The sequence below is a fragment of the Protomyctophum bolini genome, assembly GCF_963924005.1.
Source record: "Protomyctophum bolini genome assembly, contig: SCAFFOLD_544, whole genome shotgun sequence".
Taxonomy (NCBI): Eukaryota; Metazoa; Chordata; class Actinopteri; order Myctophiformes; family Myctophidae; genus Protomyctophum; species Protomyctophum bolini.
In genome coordinates this window covers 1-22,500 of record NW_027666229.1, presented here as the reverse complement: position 1 = coordinate 22,500, position 22,500 = coordinate 1, and the positions used below count along the sequence as shown (strand labels likewise).

At 45.5% G+C, this 22,500-nt stretch overlaps 1 protein-coding gene across 1 annotated transcript in view; it reads left to right on the top strand.

The window, feature by feature from the left end:
• Positions 1 to 21,914, top strand: part of LOC308312031 (5-hydroxytryptamine receptor 4-like) — a gene marked incomplete at both ends in the record, with an annotated part of 24,809 nt that extends 2,895 nt beyond the window's left edge. The window contains 2 exons of the mRNA XM_080794437.1: positions 6,374 to 6,574; positions 21,761 to 21,914. Coding sequence (XP_080650563.1) covers positions 6,374 to 6,574; positions 21,761 to 21,914 — 355 coding nt within the window. The remainder of the gene's footprint in view (positions 1 to 6,373; positions 6,575 to 21,760) is intronic.
• Between the last annotated feature and the right edge of the window lie 586 nt (positions 21,915 to 22,500).

The following is a 22,500-nucleotide window of genomic DNA, read 5'->3' as shown; positions in this document are numbered from 1 at the left end:
AACACAATATGGTCCCTAACCCTCTTCACTGAGCTGGGGGAAGCGAACACAACATGGTCCCTAACCCTCTTCACTGAGCTGGGGGAAGCGAACACAATATGGTCCCTAACCCTCTTCACTGAGCTGGGGGAAGCGAACACAATATGGTCCCTAACCCTCTTCACTGAGCTGGGGGAAGCGAACACAATATGGTCCCTAACCCTCTTCACTGAGCTGGGGGAAGCGAACACAATATGGTGCCCGTAACCCTCTTCACTGAGCTGGGGGAAGCGAACACAATATGGTCCCTAACCCTCTTCACTGAGCTGGGGGAAGCGAACACAATATGGTCCCTAACCCTCTTCACTGAGCTGGGGGAAGCGAACACAATATGGTCCCTAACCCTCTTCACTGAGCTGGGGGAAGCGAACACAACATGGTCCCTAACCCTCTTCACTGAGCTGGGGGAAGCGAACACAATATGGTCCCTAACCCTCTTCACTGAGCTGGGGGAAGCGAACACAACATGGTCCCTAACCCTCTTCACTGAGCTGGGGGAAGCGAACACAATATGGTCCCTAACCCTCTTCACTGAGCTGGGGGAAGCGAACACAATATGGTCCCTAACCCTCTTCACTGAGCTGGGGGAAGCGAACACAATATGGTGCCCGTAACCCTCTTCACTGAGCTGGGGGAAGCGAACACAATATGGTCCCTAACCCTCTTCACTGAGCTGGGGGAAGCGAACACAATATGGTCCCTAACCCTCTTCACTGAGCTGGGGGAAGCGAACACAACATGGTGCCCGTAACCCTCTTCACTGAGCTGGGGGAAGCGAACACAACATGGTGCCCTTAACCCTCTTCACTGAGCTGGGGGAAGCGAACACAACATGGTGCCCTTAACCCTCTTCACTGAGCTCAAAGGACACCCTGTTGTCACTTTGAATGATGTGCACGTTGAAAACCTCTATCTAAGAGGAGGCACGGCAGGGAGATAAGGTTGGAAGGCGAGGAGAGAAACAGGATATCTGTAATATTACCTTTTTTTTCCATTTTTATGTAAATCGTAAACGGTGCATTTATATATATATATATATATATATATATATATATATATATATATATATATATATAGCACTTTTCATCCAAAGCGCTTTACATAGATTGTGCATTGCATTCACCCCTTCACGCACGCAAGCACACGAGCGCGTACACCGTACACGCACACACACACTGTTAAGGCAGTCTGTAGGACAACATGCTCAGAAGGGCATGTTGTCATGTTATGCTTTAGCCGCTAATTGTTTAATCCAGGGTTCGATGGCGCTTACTACGACATTCCCGACTTTTTGTTTCATGTGTTTAATCCGCCGTATTGTAATAATTAAAAAGAAACTCCGTCAAGGACACTTGGACTCTAACTCTGGGGGAGCCTGGGATTAAAACCCATCTGGTTGCTCTGTCCCTGAGCCCACCGCCGCCCCCAGAACAGAAGAAAGTCAAGGACTTCTGTCTGCATAGGAGGTGGTGTTAAATATACAAATAAAGGTGTTATTATAGCAGTAGTATTTACTGTTCGGCAGCCCCTCCTTTTTAATCCTCTCCCACGTAAACAAAATCAGCCTTTTTTTCAAAGGGATTATATATTATCTATCGCCCTGCACCTCTCTGGCCCTCTGGGGTCTTTCCCTGCTGCTCATTCACCCGTTTATTGCATCCCGGTTCACCGTACCGACGGTACCGACCGTACCGTACCGTACCGTACCGTACCACTGCAGCAGCATCCTTCCATAACATCACCTCTAAAGTCCTCCCGTAAAGTCCAACATGTTCTTAGAATCCAGCTGCTCACTTATATTTATGTCCAGTAGCGGCTGCAGAGACCACATCACATCACACACACCATGCACTCCTTCCAGATATATCACTGTGTCTCTCTCTGTGAAACCAAGAAAGAACTCATCAACTGTACTTTCGAGGCACTTCAAGCGACCTCTAGCTCCTCACTAGCTCTCCAAACCCCCCCCCCACACACCACTGAATGGAAACTAAATGACATGAAAACTAAGCTGTGGTGACTAAATATACTGACGATTTCGTCGACAAATACAAACTAGACTAAAATGTTAGGAAGGGACTCTAGTGGACAAGAGATCCAGTATAAGTCATTTTACACTTGGTTTGCATGCTGAAAATAGCAGATCTACAAGGATCTGGATGGGTTTGTGGATCGGCTATCGTCAAAATATTTTTTTGTCTACAAATCAACTGTAGATTTAGTCGACTAAAATCGTATGACACTTAGTCGACTAAAACTAGACTAACACTAAGACATTCCAGATGACTAAAATATGACTACGACTAAACTAGAAATTTGCTGGCAAAGTAAAAAAGATGAGTCCAAACACATCTAAAACTATGACTAAAATGTCCGTTGACTAAACCTCTTTTTCACAGAGTCACTCTTTTAAAAACACATCTGTATGCCAAAGCTGTGTGCTTATAGATCAACTTGTTTACCAGCCGACTGACTACAAATTTGGTTCTAATGTTCTCTGTTGTTTCTGATCTTTCTGATGTGTTTGATGTCTTTGATGATTGCTGTTTGCGACCTGTCTGTAAAGCACTTTGTAACCACATGTTTGGGAAGGTGTTCTATAGATACAATTAATTCATGTTCAGTTTCTGCCCCTTCCTTGTGTAACACGCTGCCTTAATTAACCACATCAAAGAGGCCCACCCATCCTCTCTCACACTTCAAAAAACTGCCCTCTTTTTGAGGGCAGTTTTTTGAAGTCATGCAGCGCAGCATCAGTGGACAATAGAGCATCGAAGTGCTGACGTCACTCGCTCATCCCTCCATCCCCTCGATTCCCCTCCTGGTTCACGGAAGTACTCAAAAGATCAAGCTGTCTCTGCGTTATTGTCAGGGAGGTGTCTCTGTATCGTTATATTGTCAGGGAGGTGTCTCTGTGTCGTTATATTGTCAGGGAGGTGTCTCTGTATCGTTATATTGTCAGGGAGGTGTCTCTGTATCGTTATATTGTCAGGGAGGTTGTCTCTGTGTCGTTATATTGTCAGGGAGGTGTCTCTGTGTCGTTATATTGTCAGGGAGGTGTCTCTGTATCGTTATATTGTCAGGGAGGTGTCTCTGTATCGTTATATTGTCAGGGAGGTGTCTCTGTATCGTTATATTGTCAGGGAGGTGTCTCTGTGTCGTTATATTGTCAGGGAGGTGTCTCTGTATCGTTATATTGTCAGGGAGGTGTCTCTGTGTCGTTATATTGTCAGGGAGGTGTCTCTGTATCGTTATATTGACAGGGAGGTGTCTCTGTGTCGTTATATTGTCAGGGAGGTGTCTCTGTATCGTTATATTGTCAGGGAGGTGTCTCTGTATCGTTATATTGTCAGGGAGGTGTCTCTGTGTCGTTATATTGTCAGGGAGGTGTCTCTGTGTCGTTATATTGTCAGGGAGGTGTGTCTCTGTGTCGTTATATTGTCAGGGAGGTGTCTCTGTATCGTTATATTGTCAGGGAGGTGTCTCTGTATCGTTATATTGTCAGGGAGGTGTCTCTGTATCGTTATATTGTCAGGGAGGTGTCTCTGTATCGTTATATTGTCAGGGAGGTGTCTCTGTATCGTTATATTGTCAGGGAGGTGTCTCTGTGTCGTTATATTGTCAGGGAGGTGTCTCTGTATCGTTATATTGTCAGGGAGGTGTCTCTGTGTCGTTATATTGTCAGGGAGGTGTCTCTGTGTCGTTATATCGTCAGGGAGGTGTCTCTGTATCGTTATATTGTCAGGGAGGTGTCTCTGTGTCGTTATATTGTCAGGGAGGTGTCTCTGTATCGTTATATTGACAGGGAGGTGTCTCTGTATCGTTATATTGTCAGGGAGGTGTCTCTGTATCGTTATATTGACAGGGAGGTGTCTCTGTATCGTTATATTGACAGGGAGGTGTCTCTGTATCGTTATATTGTCAGGGAGGTGTCTCTGTGTCGTTATATTGTCAGGGAGGTGTCTCTGTATCGTTATATTGTCAGGGAGGTGTCTCTGTATCGTTATATTGTCAGGGAGGTGTCTCTGTATCGTTATATTGTCAGGGAGGTGTCTCTGTATCGTTATATTGTCAGGGAGGTGTCTCTGTATCGTTATATTGTCAGGGAGGTTGTCTCTGTGTCGTTATATTGTCAGGGAGGTGTCTCTGTGTCGTTATATTGTCAGGGAGGTGTCTCTGTATCGTTATATTGTCAGGGAGGCGTCTCTGTATCGTTATATTGTCAGGGAGGTGTCTCTGTGTCGTTATATTGTCAGGGAGGTGTCTCTGTGTCGTTATATTGTCAGGGAGGTGTCTCTGTGTCGTTATATTGTCAGGGAGGTGTCTCTGTGTCGTTATATTGTCAGGGAGGTGTCTCTGTGTCGTTATATTGTCAGGGAGGTGTCTCTGTATCGTTATATTGTCAGGGAGGTGTCTCTGTATCGTTATATTGTCAGGGAGGTGTCTCTGTATCGTTATATTGTCAGGGAGGCGTCTCTGTATCGTTATATTGTCAGGGAGGTGTCTCTGTATCGTTGGCGACAGTCAGTCAGACACCTCCTATATGATTCTAGCGAAAATGTAACTAATTCAGTAGCAGTAACGATAGCGTTTTCTTCATATCCATATGACATGTTTATTTTTCAAACACAGTTCTTATATGAGGCGATCTAAAATCCCCCCTATGGGGATTTATAATGCAAATAAAAAGTACATGAACCTGTGGACTTTGCGCCCTCTACCGATACTGACGACAGTGCTCTATGTTCCTGATCGCCTGAATCAGGTCGATGGCGGTGGGAGCCAATGTGATTCAGCTACTGATGGGTAGATCATCCACAAGCCCATCTCAAAGATAACGGGTATATATTTAGATTACTCACAGCACAAAGCTCATCTCCATGCTTCTTATAATTACATCCGTAATTAACCGTCTGGCTGCCAGGATTAATTAATATATCTATTGCGCATTGCCAAGGTTTTATCGCACGCGACCCTTATTTTGAAGAGACACACACACACACACACACACAGTATACGACCTTCACAAAGGACATTCTCTACAGCGTGCGCGTGTGCGTGCAAATGTTAAATGTTTAATATGCAGTGTTTAATGGCCTATTCGCAGAACAGCTGCTTAATTAATAACTCCATTGATGTACTCCCAGACCTATGGATCATAAATCCATTACCTGCCGTTTGCGCACTTTGACCCGTTGGGTCTTTCAATTGATCAGTGAAAGGAATGTTACTTAGATCGAATTGGAAATAATGTTCTGGGTTTGTTAATAATAACACCACATTATTATGTGGTGTGACGGACTCTGTATGCACAAGTTAAGGACTATCTGTCGGAATGAAACCCTTCTTCAACATTCAAACTGCCGGGGGGCACGGTGGCACAGTTGGTAGTGCTGTCGCCTCACAGCTAGAAGGTCCTGGGTTCGATTCCCGCTCGGGATGCTGTGGGTGCTGCCGGTGTGTTTCCTCCTCCGCGTCATCAGTGCCCATACCCGAAGGCGGGGTTGGCGAAAGGGCCTTTCTGTGTGGAGTTTGCATGTTCTCCCCGTGTCCCCTAGGGTAGGTACCCTCACATGTTCTCCCCGTGTCCCCTAGGGTAGGTACCCTCACAAAAACATGCAGTAATCCTGGTCTCTAAACTGCCTCCCCCTGGCCAGCCGGGGCGCCTGATGGAGGGGAAAGGAACTGGTTGGAATAACGTGTTCCTTCCACGCGCTACGTCCAACCAGGGAAACTCCCCCCTGTCAGGTGTAAAGGAGCAACTTGGACACTCAGGCATGAAGGAAGCATGAGTTCAAGTCCGTTGCTCTCCCCTTGTCCCCCATATATGGGGACTAGGTTGGTCTCCCCTTGTCCCCCATATACGGGGACTAGGTTGCTCTCCCCTTGTCCCCCATATATGGGGACTAGGTTGCTCTCCCCTTGTCCCCCATATATGGGGACTAGGTTGCTCTCCCCTTGTCCCCCATATATGGGGGACTAGGTTGGTCTCCCCTTGTCCCCCATATATGGGGACTAGGTTGGTCTCCCCTTGTCCCCCATATATGGGGACTAGGTTGGTGGAGAGTGTGTTTAGAGCCCAGGATCACATTACAGTGGTGTTCCCTTCCTTACTACCGGCCTGACACCTAGAGGTTTCTAAAGGTTTTTTTAAAGGTTCTTAGGTACCTATGGAAGCCACACCTCTTGATGGGTGTGGTTTAGTCTTAAGGGGTGTGTTGTGATTGACACAGGGGGTGAAAAATGGGTTACAAAATCGTGGGGATAAAAAAATATATATTAAAAAAAGAATAATAACAGACCTCTCTCTCTCTCTCTCTCTCTTCGCGTTCAGGAAGATCAAGACCAACTACTTCATCGTGTCACTGGCGTTCGCCGACCTGCTGGTGTCGGTGCTGGTGATGCCGTTCGGTGCCATCGAGCTGGTCCACCAGAACTTCATCTACGGAGACACCTTCTGCCTGGTGCGGACCTCTCTGGACGTGCTGCTCACCACGGCCTCCATCCTGCATCTCTGCTGCATCGCGCTCGACAGGTAACCGTTCACTAGGACCGTATCAGACCCGCTCGGGTGACTTCCTGACCCTCAAGGTTCCTTTTGCAAAATCTGAGCAAGGCAAAGCAGCTTTTTCTGTCAGTGCTCCTTTCGATTGGAACAAACTCCAAAAATCCATAAAAATCAGATCACTGCCTTCCCTATAGGTCAATTCAGGGAAATTATTTCTAGCACTTTTACTCATCAATGTAACTGTTTTAATTGAGTCTCATCTATGTATTATATTTATTCTAGCTTTGGACACTTTCTGTTTTACAATTCATATTTTGATATTGCTGTATTGTAGAGTGTATGTTGTTGAGTTTGTTGTTTGTATTTTGTGCATTGTATTTCGGCTACATTGAAAATGAGGGCTTGCCCCTCAATTGTACTCCGAGTTTAAATAAAGGTTATGATGAGGACCTACTATATTATGAAGATAGGTTTAAAAGTGGTGAAGTGGTCCTTTAAAAAGCTAAAGTGGCATTTCTTTGCATGCATGCCTTAAAGCTTTAAGTTTAATATGAACGGGTTCTAACCTGATGTGTCCTCGTCGGTGTGTACGACCATCCGTGCAGGATTATATGTGCGTCAGCCGGGCCCGTCGAGCGGTACCATCTGGGTCAGGGCGGTGGAGTCAGCATAATAATGGACCAGATAAAGATGAGCTCTAGAAACGCTTCCTTCCGCCTTCTGAATGTATCTCACGTTCGCCTCGACACCCAGCGATGCGTCACACCCCCCCACCCCCCCCCCCCCCCCCCCCCCGAAATGAGAAGAAGAATGATGAGATGTGCAAAGCATGGGATATCGTTTGGCGTTGGGGGAGTACAGTATTTAAGCCTGCTATTCTGTCATAATATACGCAGGGTGCGGAAAATAGCTGCTGATCGACGTGTTTTTAAAGGTCTCGTGACATGCTGTGTTTTTATTGCATTCATCGTGGTCCTTCAAACGTGTATTAACTAACCCATTTTGTGGCGGAAACCCCTTTTTGTGTTTTAAGCATTATGTTGTACTTTGAAAAATATCAGATCTACAAGCTCATAGTGCGGCACTCGGAACTTGTAGATCTGCTATTTATTTTTTGAAAAATCGTGAAAATGTGCCTGAAATCTTTGAATATATATATACTGTATATTCTTTCAGAACTCAGATCTTTGCTAATGGGAGGGTCCCTGGAACAACATATTTAATATTCTAATGGGAGGGTCCCTGGAACAACATATTTAATATTCTAATGGGAGGGTCCCTGGAACAACATATTTAATATTCTAATGGGAGGGTCCCTGGAACAACATATTTAATATTCTAATGGGAGGGTCCCTGGAACAACATATTTAATATTCTAATGGGAGGGTCCCTGGAACAACATATTTAAATATTCTAATGGAGGGTCCCTGGAACAACATATTTAATATTCTAATGGGAGGGTCCCTGGAACAACATATTTAATATTCTAATGGGAGGGTCCCTGGAACAACATATTTAAATATTCTAATGGGAGGGTCCCTGGAACAACATATTTAATATTCTAATGGGAGGGTCCCTGGAACAACATATTTAATATTCTAATGGGAGGGTCCCTGGAACAACATATTTAAATATTCTAATGGGAGGGTCCCTGGAACAACATATTTAAATATTCTAATGGGAGGGTCCCTGGAACAACATATTTAATATATATCTAATGGGAGGGTCCCTGGAACAACATATTTAATATATATCTAATGGGAGGGTCCCTGGAACAACATATTTAATATATATCTAATGGGAGGGTCCCTGGAACAACATATTTAATATATCTAATGGGAGGGTCCCTGGAACAATATTTAATATTTATTCTAATGGGAGGGTCCCTGGAACAACATATTTAATATTTATATCTAATGGGAGGGTCCCTGGAACAACATATTTAATATATCTAATGGGAGGGTCCCTGGAACAATATTTAATATTTATTCTAATGGGAGGGTCCCTGGAACAACATATTTAATATTTATATCTAATGGGAGGGTCCCTGGAACAACATATTTAAATATTCTAATGGGAGGGTCCCTGGAACAATATTTAATATTTATTCTAATGGGAGGGTCCCTGGAACAACATATTTTCAGATGAGGGTCGGCGGCTAATGTCATACTGTATATATTTGGGGTCCTTGACATGAATATGTTTGAGAACCACTGACATAAGACACATGGGGTTTTAACCCTGTGAGAACCACTGACATAGACACATGGGGTTTTAACCCTGTGAGAACCACTGACATAGACACATGGGGTTTTAACCCTGTGAGAACCACTGACATAGACACATGGGGGGTTTTTCAGAAAACTGTCAGGATTTAGAAGACTTTCTCTTTATTTATGTTGACGTCAGGACTAAATGGGTTAAACTGGTTTTAACAGAAAGATCCACTCCAGTGAGTCATGACAGGTTGGCTGCTGTCGGGTGTGTGTGTGTGTGTGTGGGGGGGGGGGTATAATGACTGTGTGGAGGCCTAATGACTGCTAGTTACGCCACTGTACACGTGTGTGTGTGTGTGTGTGTGTGTGTGTGTGTGTGTGTGCGTGTGTGTGTGTGTGTGCGTGTTTTGTACTGTACACGTGTGTGTTTGTGTGTGTTCTGTACTGTATACGTGTGTGTGTGTGTGTGTGTGTGTGTGTGTGTGTGTGTGTGTGTGTGTGTGTGTGTGTGTGTGTGTGTGTGTGTGTGTGTGTGTTCGTTCTTTACTGTACACATGTGTGTGTGTGTGTGTGTGTGTGTGTTCTGTACTGTACACGTGTGTGTGTGTGTGTACAGTACTGTATATACATGTTGTGGAGGAAGCAGAGACCCTCTCAGCGTTGCAGGGCCGTTATGCAGGGAGGAAATTGTCCCTCATTGAATTATGGAGTCAGAGTATTCATAATTATGGGGAGGAGTGATCAGCAACGCTTTGAGACACCATGTGTCCCCCGACAGCTATTACTATATCACTATATCACTATATATCACTATAGCACTATATCACTATTATATCACTATATCACTATTATATCACTATATCACTATTATATCACTATATCACTATTATATCACTATATCACTACATCACTACGTCACTACGTCACTACATATCACTACATATCACTGTATCACTATGTCACTATATCACTATTATCATTTAGTCATTTAGCTCTTTGTCCTTTTGCCTCGGAGAATGCTGCTCATTCACCGGCCCTGATTGGCTGCAGTATAAATGCCTCACGTGTTAATAACTTAAATATTGCTATATAGTATATCGTATTATCCTATATTACCTTTTTGATACCAAACCCAGAGTGAGTGGAGACATGCAGGCCGCTAGTTATGAGTTCAAACCCAGAGTGAGTGGAGACATGCAGGCCGCTAGTTATGAGTTCTAACATTAAACCCAGAGTGAGTGGAGACATGCAGGCCGCTAGTTATGAGTTCAAACCCAGAGTGAGTGGAGACATGCAGGCCGCTAGTTATGAGTTCTAACATTAAACCCAGAGTGAGTGGAGACATGCAGGCCGCTAGTTATGAGTTCTAACATTAAACCCAGAGTGAGTGGAGACATGCAGGCCGCTAGTTATGAGTTCTAACATTTTCATCCTTTTCTTTAAAAATAATAATCGAGGGCAGCTCATAATTATGCTCTGACCAATTATGATTGATGAGGAAAGACAACGCCCGGGCTGATGGGTGGAACTGGAGGGGGCATTTGAAAACAGCCCGGGCTGATGGGTGGAACTGGAGGGGGCATTTGAAAACAGCCCGGGCTGATGGGTGGAACTGGAGGGGGCATTTGAAAACAGCCCGGGCTGATGGGTGGAACTGGAGGGGGCATTTGAAAACAGCCCGGGCTGATGGGTGGAACTGGAGGGGGCATTTGAAAACAGCCCGGGCTGATGGGTGGAACTGGAGGGGGCATTTGAAAACAGCCCGGGCTGATGGGTGGAACTGGAGGGGGCATTTGAAAACAGCCCGGGCTGATGGGTGGAACTGGAGGGGGCATTTGAAAACAGCCCGGGCTGATGGGTGGAACTGGAGGGGGCATTTGAAAACAGCCCGGGCTGATGGGTGGAACTGGAGGGGGCATTTGAAAACAGCCCGGGCTGATGGGTGGAACTGGAGGGGGCATTTGAAAACAGCCCGGGCTGATGGGTGGAACTGGAGGGGGCATTTGAAAACAGAGGGCTGATGGGTGGAACTGGAGGGGGCATTTGAAAACAGAGGGCTGATGGGTGGAACTGGAGGGGGCATTTGAAAACAGAGGGCTGATGGGTGGAACTGGAGGGGGCATTTGAAAACAGAGGGCTGATGGGTGGAACTGGAGGGGGCATTTGAAAACAGAGGGCTGATGGGTGGAACTGGAGGGGGCATTTGAAAACGACGCCCGGGCTGATGGGTGGAACTGGAGGGGGCATTTGAAAACAGAGGCGGCTTATTGCTTATGGTTCTCTACAACAGAGATCTGCATGCATGGGTGGTGGGGGGGGGGGGGTGAGAGGGCTGCCAAAGCATCTTCTGTTTGGTTTGGTTTGGTTTCCGCCCCCCGTCTTTAAGAAGCTATGGACTGGGCAAGATCTCAATCGACTGTGCCCACGTGCCCCCGAGTGGCCCCGATGGACCGTGTACAAATACACGCTTCTGACGACGTGCCGCTCTCAGAACACGGCTGCACCGTCTGAGAGGGCTTTCACACTGAATAATGGAACAGCATGTGTCTCAGGAAACCCTTCAGAATGGAGGGATCTCATAGGCTACCCTTCAGAATGGAGGCATCTCGTTCTTTCACACTGAATAATGGAACATGTGTCTCAGGAAACCCTTCAGAATGGAGGCATCTCATTCTTTCAGACTGAATAATGGAACAGCATGTGTCTCAGGATACCCTTCAGAATGGAGGCGTCTCATAGGCTACCCTTCAGAATGGAGGCATCTCGTTCTTTCAGACTGAATAATGGAACAGCATGTGTCTCAGGAAACCCTTCAGAATGGAGGCATCTCATTCTTTCAGTCTGAATAATGGAACATGTGTCTCAGGAAACCCTTCAGAATGGAGGCATCTCATAGGCTACCCTTCAGAATGGAGGCATCTCATAGGCTACCCTTCAGAATGGAGGCATCTCATAGGCTACCCTTCAGAATGGAGGCATCTCATAGGCTACCCTTCAGAATGGAGGCATCTCATAGGCTACCCTTTAGAATGGAGGCATCTTATAGAACATTTTATCATGATCATGCCGTTTGGACGCTTTCAGGGCTTTGAACCTTTTTGATTTTAGTACTATATCTTTATCAGACACTTCCTTAACCCATTCTGGGCAGGAACCCCTTTTGGTGTTTAACCATTGTGTTATACTTTAGCTATTGAAAAATAGCAGATCTACAAGCTCATAGCGCGGCACCGAGTGCCGCACTACGAGCTTGTAGGTCTGCTATTTTTGAAAAATCGTGAAAATGTGGCGCAAATCTTTGAATATATATATATTCTTTCAGAGACAGTTTTTAATTGCTTCTGGTGGTATCCCTGGAACAACACATGTTCAGATGGGGGTCGGCGGCCCAATTATATATCATTTTGGGAGTCCTTGACATGAAAATGTTTGAGAACAACATGGGGGGTTTTCAGAAAACTGTCAGGATTTAGAATATGGGTCAAAAGGGGTTAAAATACAATACAATCAGCCTCTGCAGCGAACGCTTTCTGCTCAGGAAATGTCTTTCTCCATCGCACTGTGATACGACTATTGGCAACTCATTCCTTCTAGTTGAAAGTGAATTATTTAAATGTGTGACAACTTTGAATTTGTACAACTGTGCCTCCCAGATACCCAGATTCAGGTACAATAATAATAATAAGTATGTTACTATACTGACTGTCGTTCCTTATTCTCCGCTATTATCTTCTCACTGAAGACTTGTCTTTGCTTTTCTTTTTCATTCAACTTAACCTCGTTTCTAAAGTTATTATTTTTTATATTCACTGAACCAAACTGCTCAGCGTTGGACTTCCCATTTGGTAAAGTAATCATTGTTTGACTTATTGGCCCTTATGAATGTCAGCGATGATTGGTTCTGTTATAGGAAAGCAGGGAGCACACACTGATGAGGTGCTGACCACCTCAGGTGGTCAGGGGAGGGGAAGGGGAGGGGATAACCTTAACCTCGCGTCATCAGGCTGAAGTGCCCTCGAACCCTGACCTCCCAGTCTCCGGGCGGACCCTCTCTAACCACAAGGCCACTGAGTCCATCACAATGCGCCCCCCTGTTTTGATGTGCGCCTCATTGACTGAGGCGTGTATTCAGCCTCCTCGCACTCCTGCGAGGATTTTTGTTTCTCTTCCCTTCACTCTCTGAAGTTTATCCTGCTGTCACACTATAGAAGGTCGGAGGATTAACGGCCGGCTGTGTTTTCATTTCCGCTGACACGCGGGGAGTATCTAACTTCTCGTTGAAACAGGTCTCTCTGGTTCTGAATCGTGTTTATTTCAATTTTCTTTAGTTATACATAAATACAGAGGGAGGAATCCAGTGGTTTCAGAGACGGGAGCACATGTTAATTTCCACTCGATATCCTAATGAGCCTAATTCCGACCGCCGACCAAGCCTCGCCTGCTAGTTCACTTGAGCATGCCTTACCCATGAAATGCTTTGGCAACGTCTCGGGAGTATAGGCCGAGCGCTGCAACGTTGGTACGGCCTTGCTTTCATGTCACGCATGTAAAACCAGTGTGTTTGTGTGTTTGTGTGTGTGCGTGCGTTGTTAGTACAATTAGTGGGAGGGGCCTATATAAGCGATTTCGGCAACCACACATTTTTCTAGTTACATCTGCAGTCCTGAGTATAGGGCGGAGGTCATTCATACACACGCACGCACACACGCACACACGCACGCGCGTGCACACTCACACTCACGCACGAACAGGCATCATTCACCTGTTTTTTGATACTGTATACAGTGTATACAGTGTATAGTGCTTCCTCTTCAGATTGTGTGACAGGCCATTCATTTAGCCGCTATAGTTCACGAGAATGATTATGTTTACTTTTGTACTGGACGTAATGTACTGTAACCTTGCTGTAAATTTCACTTGAATGTACTTTTTATTGAATGTACTTCTTATCTTAGATTGGGTGTTCTTTTAACTTTGTATTTTCAGAAAAGTCTCCTATATGGACAAGTGGTGAAAACTAGCACTCGTGCTAATTGTGCTAATTGTGCAATGAGCAATGTGATTGTTATGTCCATATCACATAAATAAACATAAACATAAACAGTTAATCAAAAAACGACACCAAAGAAGATCTGCATGCCTGCGCTAACCCGGCGTGTTCAGACGTACGACTATATAGCCAACACGTTCACACACGAGGGACGAATCGATGTCGTTAAAGCGTAACGTCGACGGAACGCAATTAGCGGGACGTTTTTCATGTCCGGCACTGATGGGTTTCCTGCTAATTGTCCTGACATAATTGGCGGTAGAGTAAAATGGACTGTTAACCCATTTTAGGCGGGAGCCCCTTTTGGTGTTATAGCATTATGTTATGCTTTAGCTATTGAAAAATAGCAGATCTACAAGCTCGTAGCGCGCCACCGAGTGGCGCGCTACGAGCTTGTAGGTCTGATATTTTTTGAAAAATCGAAGAACGAACTGACATAGAAACATAGCTTTTTCAGAAAACTGTCAGGATGTAGAAGACATTTATAGAATCTGATCTCAGGTCAGAATGGTAAACTGTCAGGATGTATAGAAGACATTTATAGAATCTGATCTCAGGTCAGAATGGGCTAAATGACCTGAACATACTGTATTGTTGTTGTTCTGCACGTGTGCGCTGTATGTGTACTGTACATCCTCGTGTGTGTGTGTGTGTGTGTGTGTGTGTGTGTGTGTGTGTGTGTGTGTGTGTGTGTGTGTGTGTGTGTGTGTGTGTGTGTGTGTGTGTGTGTGTGTGTGTGTGTGTGTGTGTGTGCGTGTGTGCGCGTGCGTGCGTACAAAGTGTGTCATGGTACGTGTTGTTTTTACCCGTGTGTGTGTGTGCGTGTGTGATGGTATATGTGTGTGTGTGTGTGTGTGTGTGTGTGTGTGTCTTCCCGTGCTGTACAGTTAGTGTGGGAGTATATTAGAATATGCTGGTCATATATAGCGTGGGAGTACACATCTGTGCATTCATATTTATTCATTCACGCCATTTTAGCATTAATCCATCCTTGTGGCGGGAACCCCTTTTAGGTGTTTTAAAGCATGTTATATGCTTCATGCTTTAGATCTACAAGCTCGTAGCGCGGCACTCGACCTTGTAGATCTGCTATTTTTGAAAAATTCACCAACATTGCAGCTGTATAGAACTGACACCACGCTATAGACAGGAACGCCCACAAACGTCACATCCGGTTTTAGCCCCGGGTTTCCGGGCAATCCTTAATCACATACGGACAAACATCTATATGCCGATAATATCTAACTTGCGGAGGTATAACGTGCCTTATTGTCCACGGGGCAACAGATCTTTCAACGTATGTCATTGCAAATACGTTTGATAATCGTACTACTCTGCGCAATATTGTTTTGGAAATGCCGCAAATTGCATTGCAGTGAACGAGAGCAAATCACAACAATCATCTAATGTGATCCTGGGCTGTACACACCCTCCACCAACCTAGTCCCCATATATGGGGGACAAGGGAGAGGCAACCTAGTCCCCATAAATGGGGGACAAGGGGAGAGCAACCTAGTCCCCATATATGGGGGACAAGGGGAGACCAACCTAGTCCCCATATATGGGGGACAAGGGGAGACCAACCTAGTCCCCATATATGGGGGACAAGGGGAGACCAACCTAGTCCCCATATATGGGGGACAAGGGGAGACCAACCTAGTCCCCATATATGGGGGACAAGGGGAGACCAACCTAGCCCCCATATATGGGGGACAAGGGGAGAGCAACCTAGTCCCCATATATGGGGGACAAGGGGAGACCAACCTAGTCCCCATATATGGGGGACAAGGGGAGACCAACCTAGTCCCCATATATGGGGGACAAGGGGAGACCAACCTAGTCCCCATATATGGGGGACAAGGGGGAGAGCAACGGACTCATGCTTCCTTCATGCCTGAGTGTCCAAGTTGCTCCTTTACAACCTGACAGGGGGGAGTTTCCCTGGTTGGACGTCGTAGCGCGTGGAAGGAACACGTTATTCCAACCAGCTCCTTTCCCCTCCATCAGGCGCCCCGGCTGGCCAGGGGGAGGCAGTATAGAGACCAGTTCCTTTCCCCTCCATCAGGCGCCCCGGCTGGCCAGGGGGAGGCAGTTTAATTATCCTCTTTCTATCTGCAGTGTGTTTGTTTTCATAGAAATCCACCGTTAGACATCATGTTAATGTTATATGAGCTATACTTTCTGTCAGGGAATTACTTGCCGGTGATTCTTTTTCGTTTGTGGGCGTTTGGACGCGCTCACTTTCAGCATAGCCTCCTGCGTTATGTGCAAATTCAAAACAGGTGGGACGCATTGAGCCATATCGACGTCGTTTAATACAATCAGATATGTCCACCTGCCTGTCTTTCCTGTGCTTGTGTGCATTTAGTGACTGAGTGCACATCTGTGACTTCATATATATTCATATATATTCATATATACATCTGTGACTTCATATATATTCAAGAGTTGCAGGCTGACACCATGAGCAAGAGCACACACGCACGCACGTCGCACGCACGCGCACACACACACACACACACACACACACACACACACACGCACGCACGTTGCACGCATACACACAGCTCTCCCAATGGCCCACTGCCAAGTTATCTCTCTCTCTCTCTCTCTCTCTCTCTCTCTCTCTGCATTTATTTTCTTCTCCGTATGTTGTGGTTGTGTGAATGGTGCGTGGCGTGAATGAACGCATGCATGATTAAATATAGTCACGCGCTGACACTGTGTGGGCGAGCGAGAGGCATCACCGTTTCAGCGAGCGCACCAACTTGTTATTTCAGTTATAATTGTTTCTTTGTGAGCGGTGGTTGTTGGTACACCGTGTCAGTTAGTATATCTCTTATCTCTTCAACAGAAAACAGGATGTAGTAGAAAAGTTATCTCAAATTAAACACTTATTTTGGGGAGGGGACTGTGCATGTGCGTGTGTATTGAGCGTAAAAATAATTTATAAGACGAAAAACAAAACAAATAGTGTTGTCTCCTGACTTTATTTTCTTCTTTCTAATGATTTGATCGGCCCAAAACATTGTGTTCATTGTCATGATTTGTCACAATCCGAGTTGGCTTTGTCCGCGGCGTAACCGTCTTTAAATAAATTATATTAGAAGTGCCGATGGGAGAATGCATGGGGCTTCCACTTCCTGGGCCACTCGCTTTTCTGAAAGGGGGCGGGACTGCAGCGTTCTATTGCGTGCGTGTGTATTGCGACACTCTGGGAGAAACACAGACACTCTAGGAGGGAGGGAGGGAGGGATAGAGAGAACAAAATGACCGGAACTACTTGATATTTCACCAAAACCAGAGCAGAACTCCCACCACGGGACTCAATCGGGGCAATCAATTAATACAGTAGCACCCACTATATTAATGACAAGTACAGCTAAAGTTGTAATTTCTGAACTATCCCTTTAACCAAATTCTGTACGGGAACCCCTTTTGGTGTTTTAAGCATTATGTTATGCTTTATAGCTATTGCAAAATAGCAGATCTGCAAGCTCGTAGCGCGCCACGGAGTGGAGCGCTACGAGCTTGTACTGTAGGTCTGCTTTTTTTGAAAAATCGTGAAAATGGCGGCACACATCTTTGAATGTAATGTATTCTACCAGAAGACATTGTTTTGAGAGAGAGAGAGAGAGAGAGAGAGAGGGGGAGAGGGAGAGGGAGGGAGGGAGGGAGAGAGAGAGAGAGAGAGAGAGGGGGAGAGGGAGAGGGAGGGAGGGAGGGAGAGAGAGAGAGAGAGAGAGAGAGAGAGAGAGCTTTATTGTCATTCAGCAGATACATAAAATGCATAATAAGAGAACGAAATGTCGTTTCACTGGCTTTTAGTATGCTAGTTAAGAGAGCTAAAATACTATTCAAATCTAAAATCCACTTAAAAACAAATACATTAAAAAGCACCATCAGTTCATTGAGAGACAGACATTGCACAACAGGAGTCCTTATATCAGCATATAGGGGGTTAAAGGTCAGGGGATATTGCACTTGTTCTAACAGTCTGATGGCTTTGGGGGGGGGGAAAGCTCTTGGAAAATCTTGCTGTTTTTACTTCCAATGCTTCGATATATACCTTCTGCCAGAAGGCAACAGAGTGAACAGTGTGGTGGATTGGAGAGAAACAGTGTGCTGAGAGATGGATTTTCAGAGTCACTTTATTGATCCCCCAGGGGAGACTGGAGAGGTGTAACGTCTACAGGGGCAAAGTGTGTGTGTGAGAGAGAGAGAGATGGAGAGAGAGACAGACAGACAGAGATGGAGAGGACGATGGACAAAGAATCGTTATGATTCTCCGTCACAATGAATGACCAGTAACTTCCCAACAAAACAAAAAGTATACTATATTGTATATACTCATTCTTGGACGATGGAAGAAGAAGTTCCTCTTCCTTGTTTCCCCCCTCTGTGTGACAGTGAAGCCTGCTCTGTGTACAAGGCAGCATGTCGTTACAAACCGACATCAGTTGGCAGGCAGAGCAGAAATACTTTGGCTCGGTGTAGCTGTGCCTGTTGTCGAAGCCAGCTCTTTTGGCTCGGTGTAGCTGTGCCTGTTGTCGAAGCCAGCTCCGCGAGATAAACGAGGCTTCAACGGTATAAACACCAGAGGCGAATGTCCGTCGTAGACACAGGGTTTTACAACCACAACCACGAGGGGTCAAATGTATCAAAAGCCTTTTGTATATTTAGCTGTAGAAATCTGTGTATGCGCGCAAAACAGGAAACACGCATGTGTGGTCACTCCGTCATAACTCGACATATATGCCTATATTGCCGTGTGTGTGTGTGTGTGTGTGTACAGTTAAATATGCATGAGCCACCGTGTTAACCCATTCTGACCTGAGATCAGATTCATACGAGGTTTCCACTGGACACACACTTGGTCTGATTAACCCATTCTGACCTGAGATCAGATAAAAAAAATGTCAGTCGTTCTTCGATTTTTCAAAAATAGCAGACCTACAAGCTCGTAGCGCGCCACTCGGTGGCGCGCTATGAGCTTGTAGATCTGCTATTTTTCAATAGCTAAAGCATAACATGATGCTAACACCGAAATGGGTTCCCGTTCAGAATGGGTTAAACTCCCACAATTAGCCTAACCATGAATAATACGGCTTAAGATGATGAACGCCTGCGGCATGAATCACTTCAGTCATTAATAAAACATAATCTTAGTTGTATGCTTAAATTAAGAAGCCAGAGAAATTGGAGAAGCCAGCCATCAGCCAAAATATGTTCCCTCACAGTAAGAAATGAATAAGCATAAGCGTTGTCAAAGTTACAGTACAGTAATGTATCGCTTATTACTTTACAAAAAGCAATATACTGTAGTTACACTACTTATTGCTCCCTGCCAAAAGTAACTAGTTACTTATTACTGTACTTATTACTGTTTGTCTTGCCCCCAGTAATTCCATATTTTGTCCCCAAAAGTCTTACTTTGCATTTTCAACATAAGCATCCATACTATCCGCTCTAGAGTCTAGGATCTAGAGTCTAGGATCTAGAGTCTAGGATAGGATCTAGAGTCTAGGATCTAGAGTCTAGGATCTAGAGAGTCTATGGGCTGTATTTTGCGTGTCTTAAGTACCAGGTCTTATTCCCTATATAACTTGAGTAAACTAAAGACCTGGAGGCGTGGTCAATGCTCTTTGGACACTCAGAATAGCCAAATGGCATTGATCACGCCTCCAGGTCTTTACTTTACTCAAGTTAGGGAATAAGACCTGGTATACTTAAGACACGCAAAATACAGCCCGATAGATCTAGAGTTTAGGATCTAGAGAGTCTATAGATCTAGAGTCTAGGATCTAGAGAGTCTATAGATCTAAAGTCTAGGATCAGCAGCCTTCAAAGCAACTCCAGCCCAACCCAATGTTTAATCACTCGAACCCACAAGTTCCACCAAGGCTCGTGAAAATAGTAAACATGTTACTTTTGGAGGAAAAACAAAGTAAATGTAATATCACGTCTATAGGCGTCATAAGTGTCAAAAGGAGTCATTCGTATAAGGACCAGTTAAGGCTTAAAGGTTACTCGAGGTCCCTTTTTAAGTGAAGGAGAGTTTATGAGAAAAAGTGACTTGTGTTTGTTTACAGCCTGACGACGTGCCGTGTCAACGACACAGTTAGCAGCTTTAATTACCTTCGATAAGACATGTAAGCTCACAGTAATTAAACCCATCACTCACCTGAACAAACACGCTTGATGCAGACAGGTGCACGCGCACAGGCACACGCACAGGCACACGCACACAGGCACGCACACAGGCACACGCACATGCACACGCACACAGGCACACGCACACGCACATGCACACGCACACAGGCACACGCACAGGCACACGCACACAGGCACACGCACACAGGCACACGCACAGGCACACGCACAGGCACACGCACACGCACACGCACCTGGATGTGAGGTGTAACAGAGCAGCTGGCTGTGAGGATGACATGATAATGAGGTTTATTTGAGTTGTTTGGTCTTTGATTCATCTGTTCTCAATCACATCTCAACGGCACTGTGTTCTGTTCAGGCTCTGCAGTGCACGCACACACACATGCACGGCACGCACGCACGCATGACACACACACTCACACACACGCACACACGCACACACACGCACACACACAGACACACTGGTTGGTAAGTCACTAATTTACTCAGTCAGTTAAATGCTCGAAAATTGAAAACGGGGCAATGAAGCACTCAGTCACCCGCTGACCTCCCCAATGGGGAACATGTGAAGATATGAAATGAGATATCCTCTCTATGATCAGACTGTCTGTCTGTGCACGCACGCACGCACGCACGCACGCACGCACGCACACACGCACGCACGCATACACGCACGCACGCATGCACGCGCACACACACACACACACACACACACACACACACACACGCACGCATGCATGCACGCATGCACGCACGCGCACACGCACGCACGCACACACACACACACACACACACACACACACACACACACTCAGCTAAGGAGTGGAGAACTCTTGGGGGAGATGGTGACTCTACAGAGGTAGCTTTGAGCTAAATGACGGATTAATATACGATTTACAATCCAGGCATTTGGCAGACGCTCTTTACAGTAGGCAAGAACAAAAAAACATGGTAATACATCGAATACATCAAAGTAGTCGTCATGACTCATGCGTATAAGCTGGAATATCTATATAATTAAACTATGCATTTTTAAGGGAGATATTACATAATTTACCACAGGTCGTTTCGAGGAAGCAATCTGATTGGTTGAAACAGCCTTCTAGCCGTGGGTCAAACCAGCACCGTTCAACACCTAATCAAAACAAATAATTCAGCCGCTCTGTTTTCCCAGAGCGCTATAGCAAACTTGGTCACTAGGCTAGCTAGTCTCTTGGGACATTTGTGGTCGTATAGTGACTACATCTGTCATTAAAAAATATATATCCTTTCAGTGATTTTCTTAGTTTTAAGGGTAACTGTGGTAGAATTGCAATATTACATGAGAGGGCGTGGGTTAACATGATTATTGCCACTTCAGTGATGCGGTCAGGAACGAGACGGAGTCGAGTTCCGCAAGCATCACTGAAGTGTAATATTGCTTAATTATGCATATAAATGAGTAAACGCTGATTCTCTGGCAAATAGACGGACATCGTATTTTTTAACAGATTATAGACAAACCCACACCTTGACATGACCATAGACTAATACACACATTCCGGAATGGACTGGAAAATACACTGTATTAAACCCATTCAGGCCTGACGTCGAAAATGAAAAATGATCTTCTGAATTCTGACAGTTTTCTGACATGTTTCTGGATTAGTGGTGCTCAATCTTTTTTCAAAAACAGCAGAACTATACGAGCTTGTAGTTCGAGCTTGTATAGTTTGTAGTTCTATAAATATTATGTAAACAATGACACGTTGCTCCTCTGCCCTCCTCCCTAAGGTACTACGCCATCTGCTGCCAGCCGCTGGTATACCGGCAGAAGATGACCCCGCTGAGGGTGGCTCTGATGATCGGAGGCTGCTGGGTCATCCCGACGGTCATCTCCTTCCTACCCATAATGCAAGGCTGGAACAGCATCGGGATAGACCATCTGGTGAGCAGTGTGCGTGCGTGTGCGCGTGTGTGTGTGTGTGTGTGTGCGTGCGTGCGTGTGCGTGTGCGTGTGTGCGTGTGCGTGTGCGTGTGCGTGTGCGTGTGCGTGTGCGTGTGCGTGTGCGTGTGTGTGTGTGTGTGTGTGTGCGTGCGTGCGCGCGTGTGTAATGTTTGAATACACTTTTCCCTTGACCAAAATCACAGAGAACTCGGAAGCACTGAAGTCGAGATATAGTTTTGGACGTTTGTTGTTGTCTCTGTGTGCACAATGTTGACTTTGGTTTTGTCGAATGTACGCTTTTTGGCAATGGAGAACATGCCAATAAAGCCTTTTGAAATTGAAATTTTAATTGAGAGAGAGAGCGGGAGAGAGAGGAGAGAGAGAGAGAGGTTTCTCTATAGCCACGCCAGCCGTTCTGTCGCTCCCTGCCTGCCCTTTTGTCCGAACGCCACCAAAAGCGTCCTCTGAGCAGAAACTACACTTAACCCATTCTGAACGGGAAACCCTTTTGGGTGTTATAGCATCATGTTATGCTTTAGCTATTGAAAAACAGCAGATCTACAAGCTCATAGCGCGCCACCGAGTG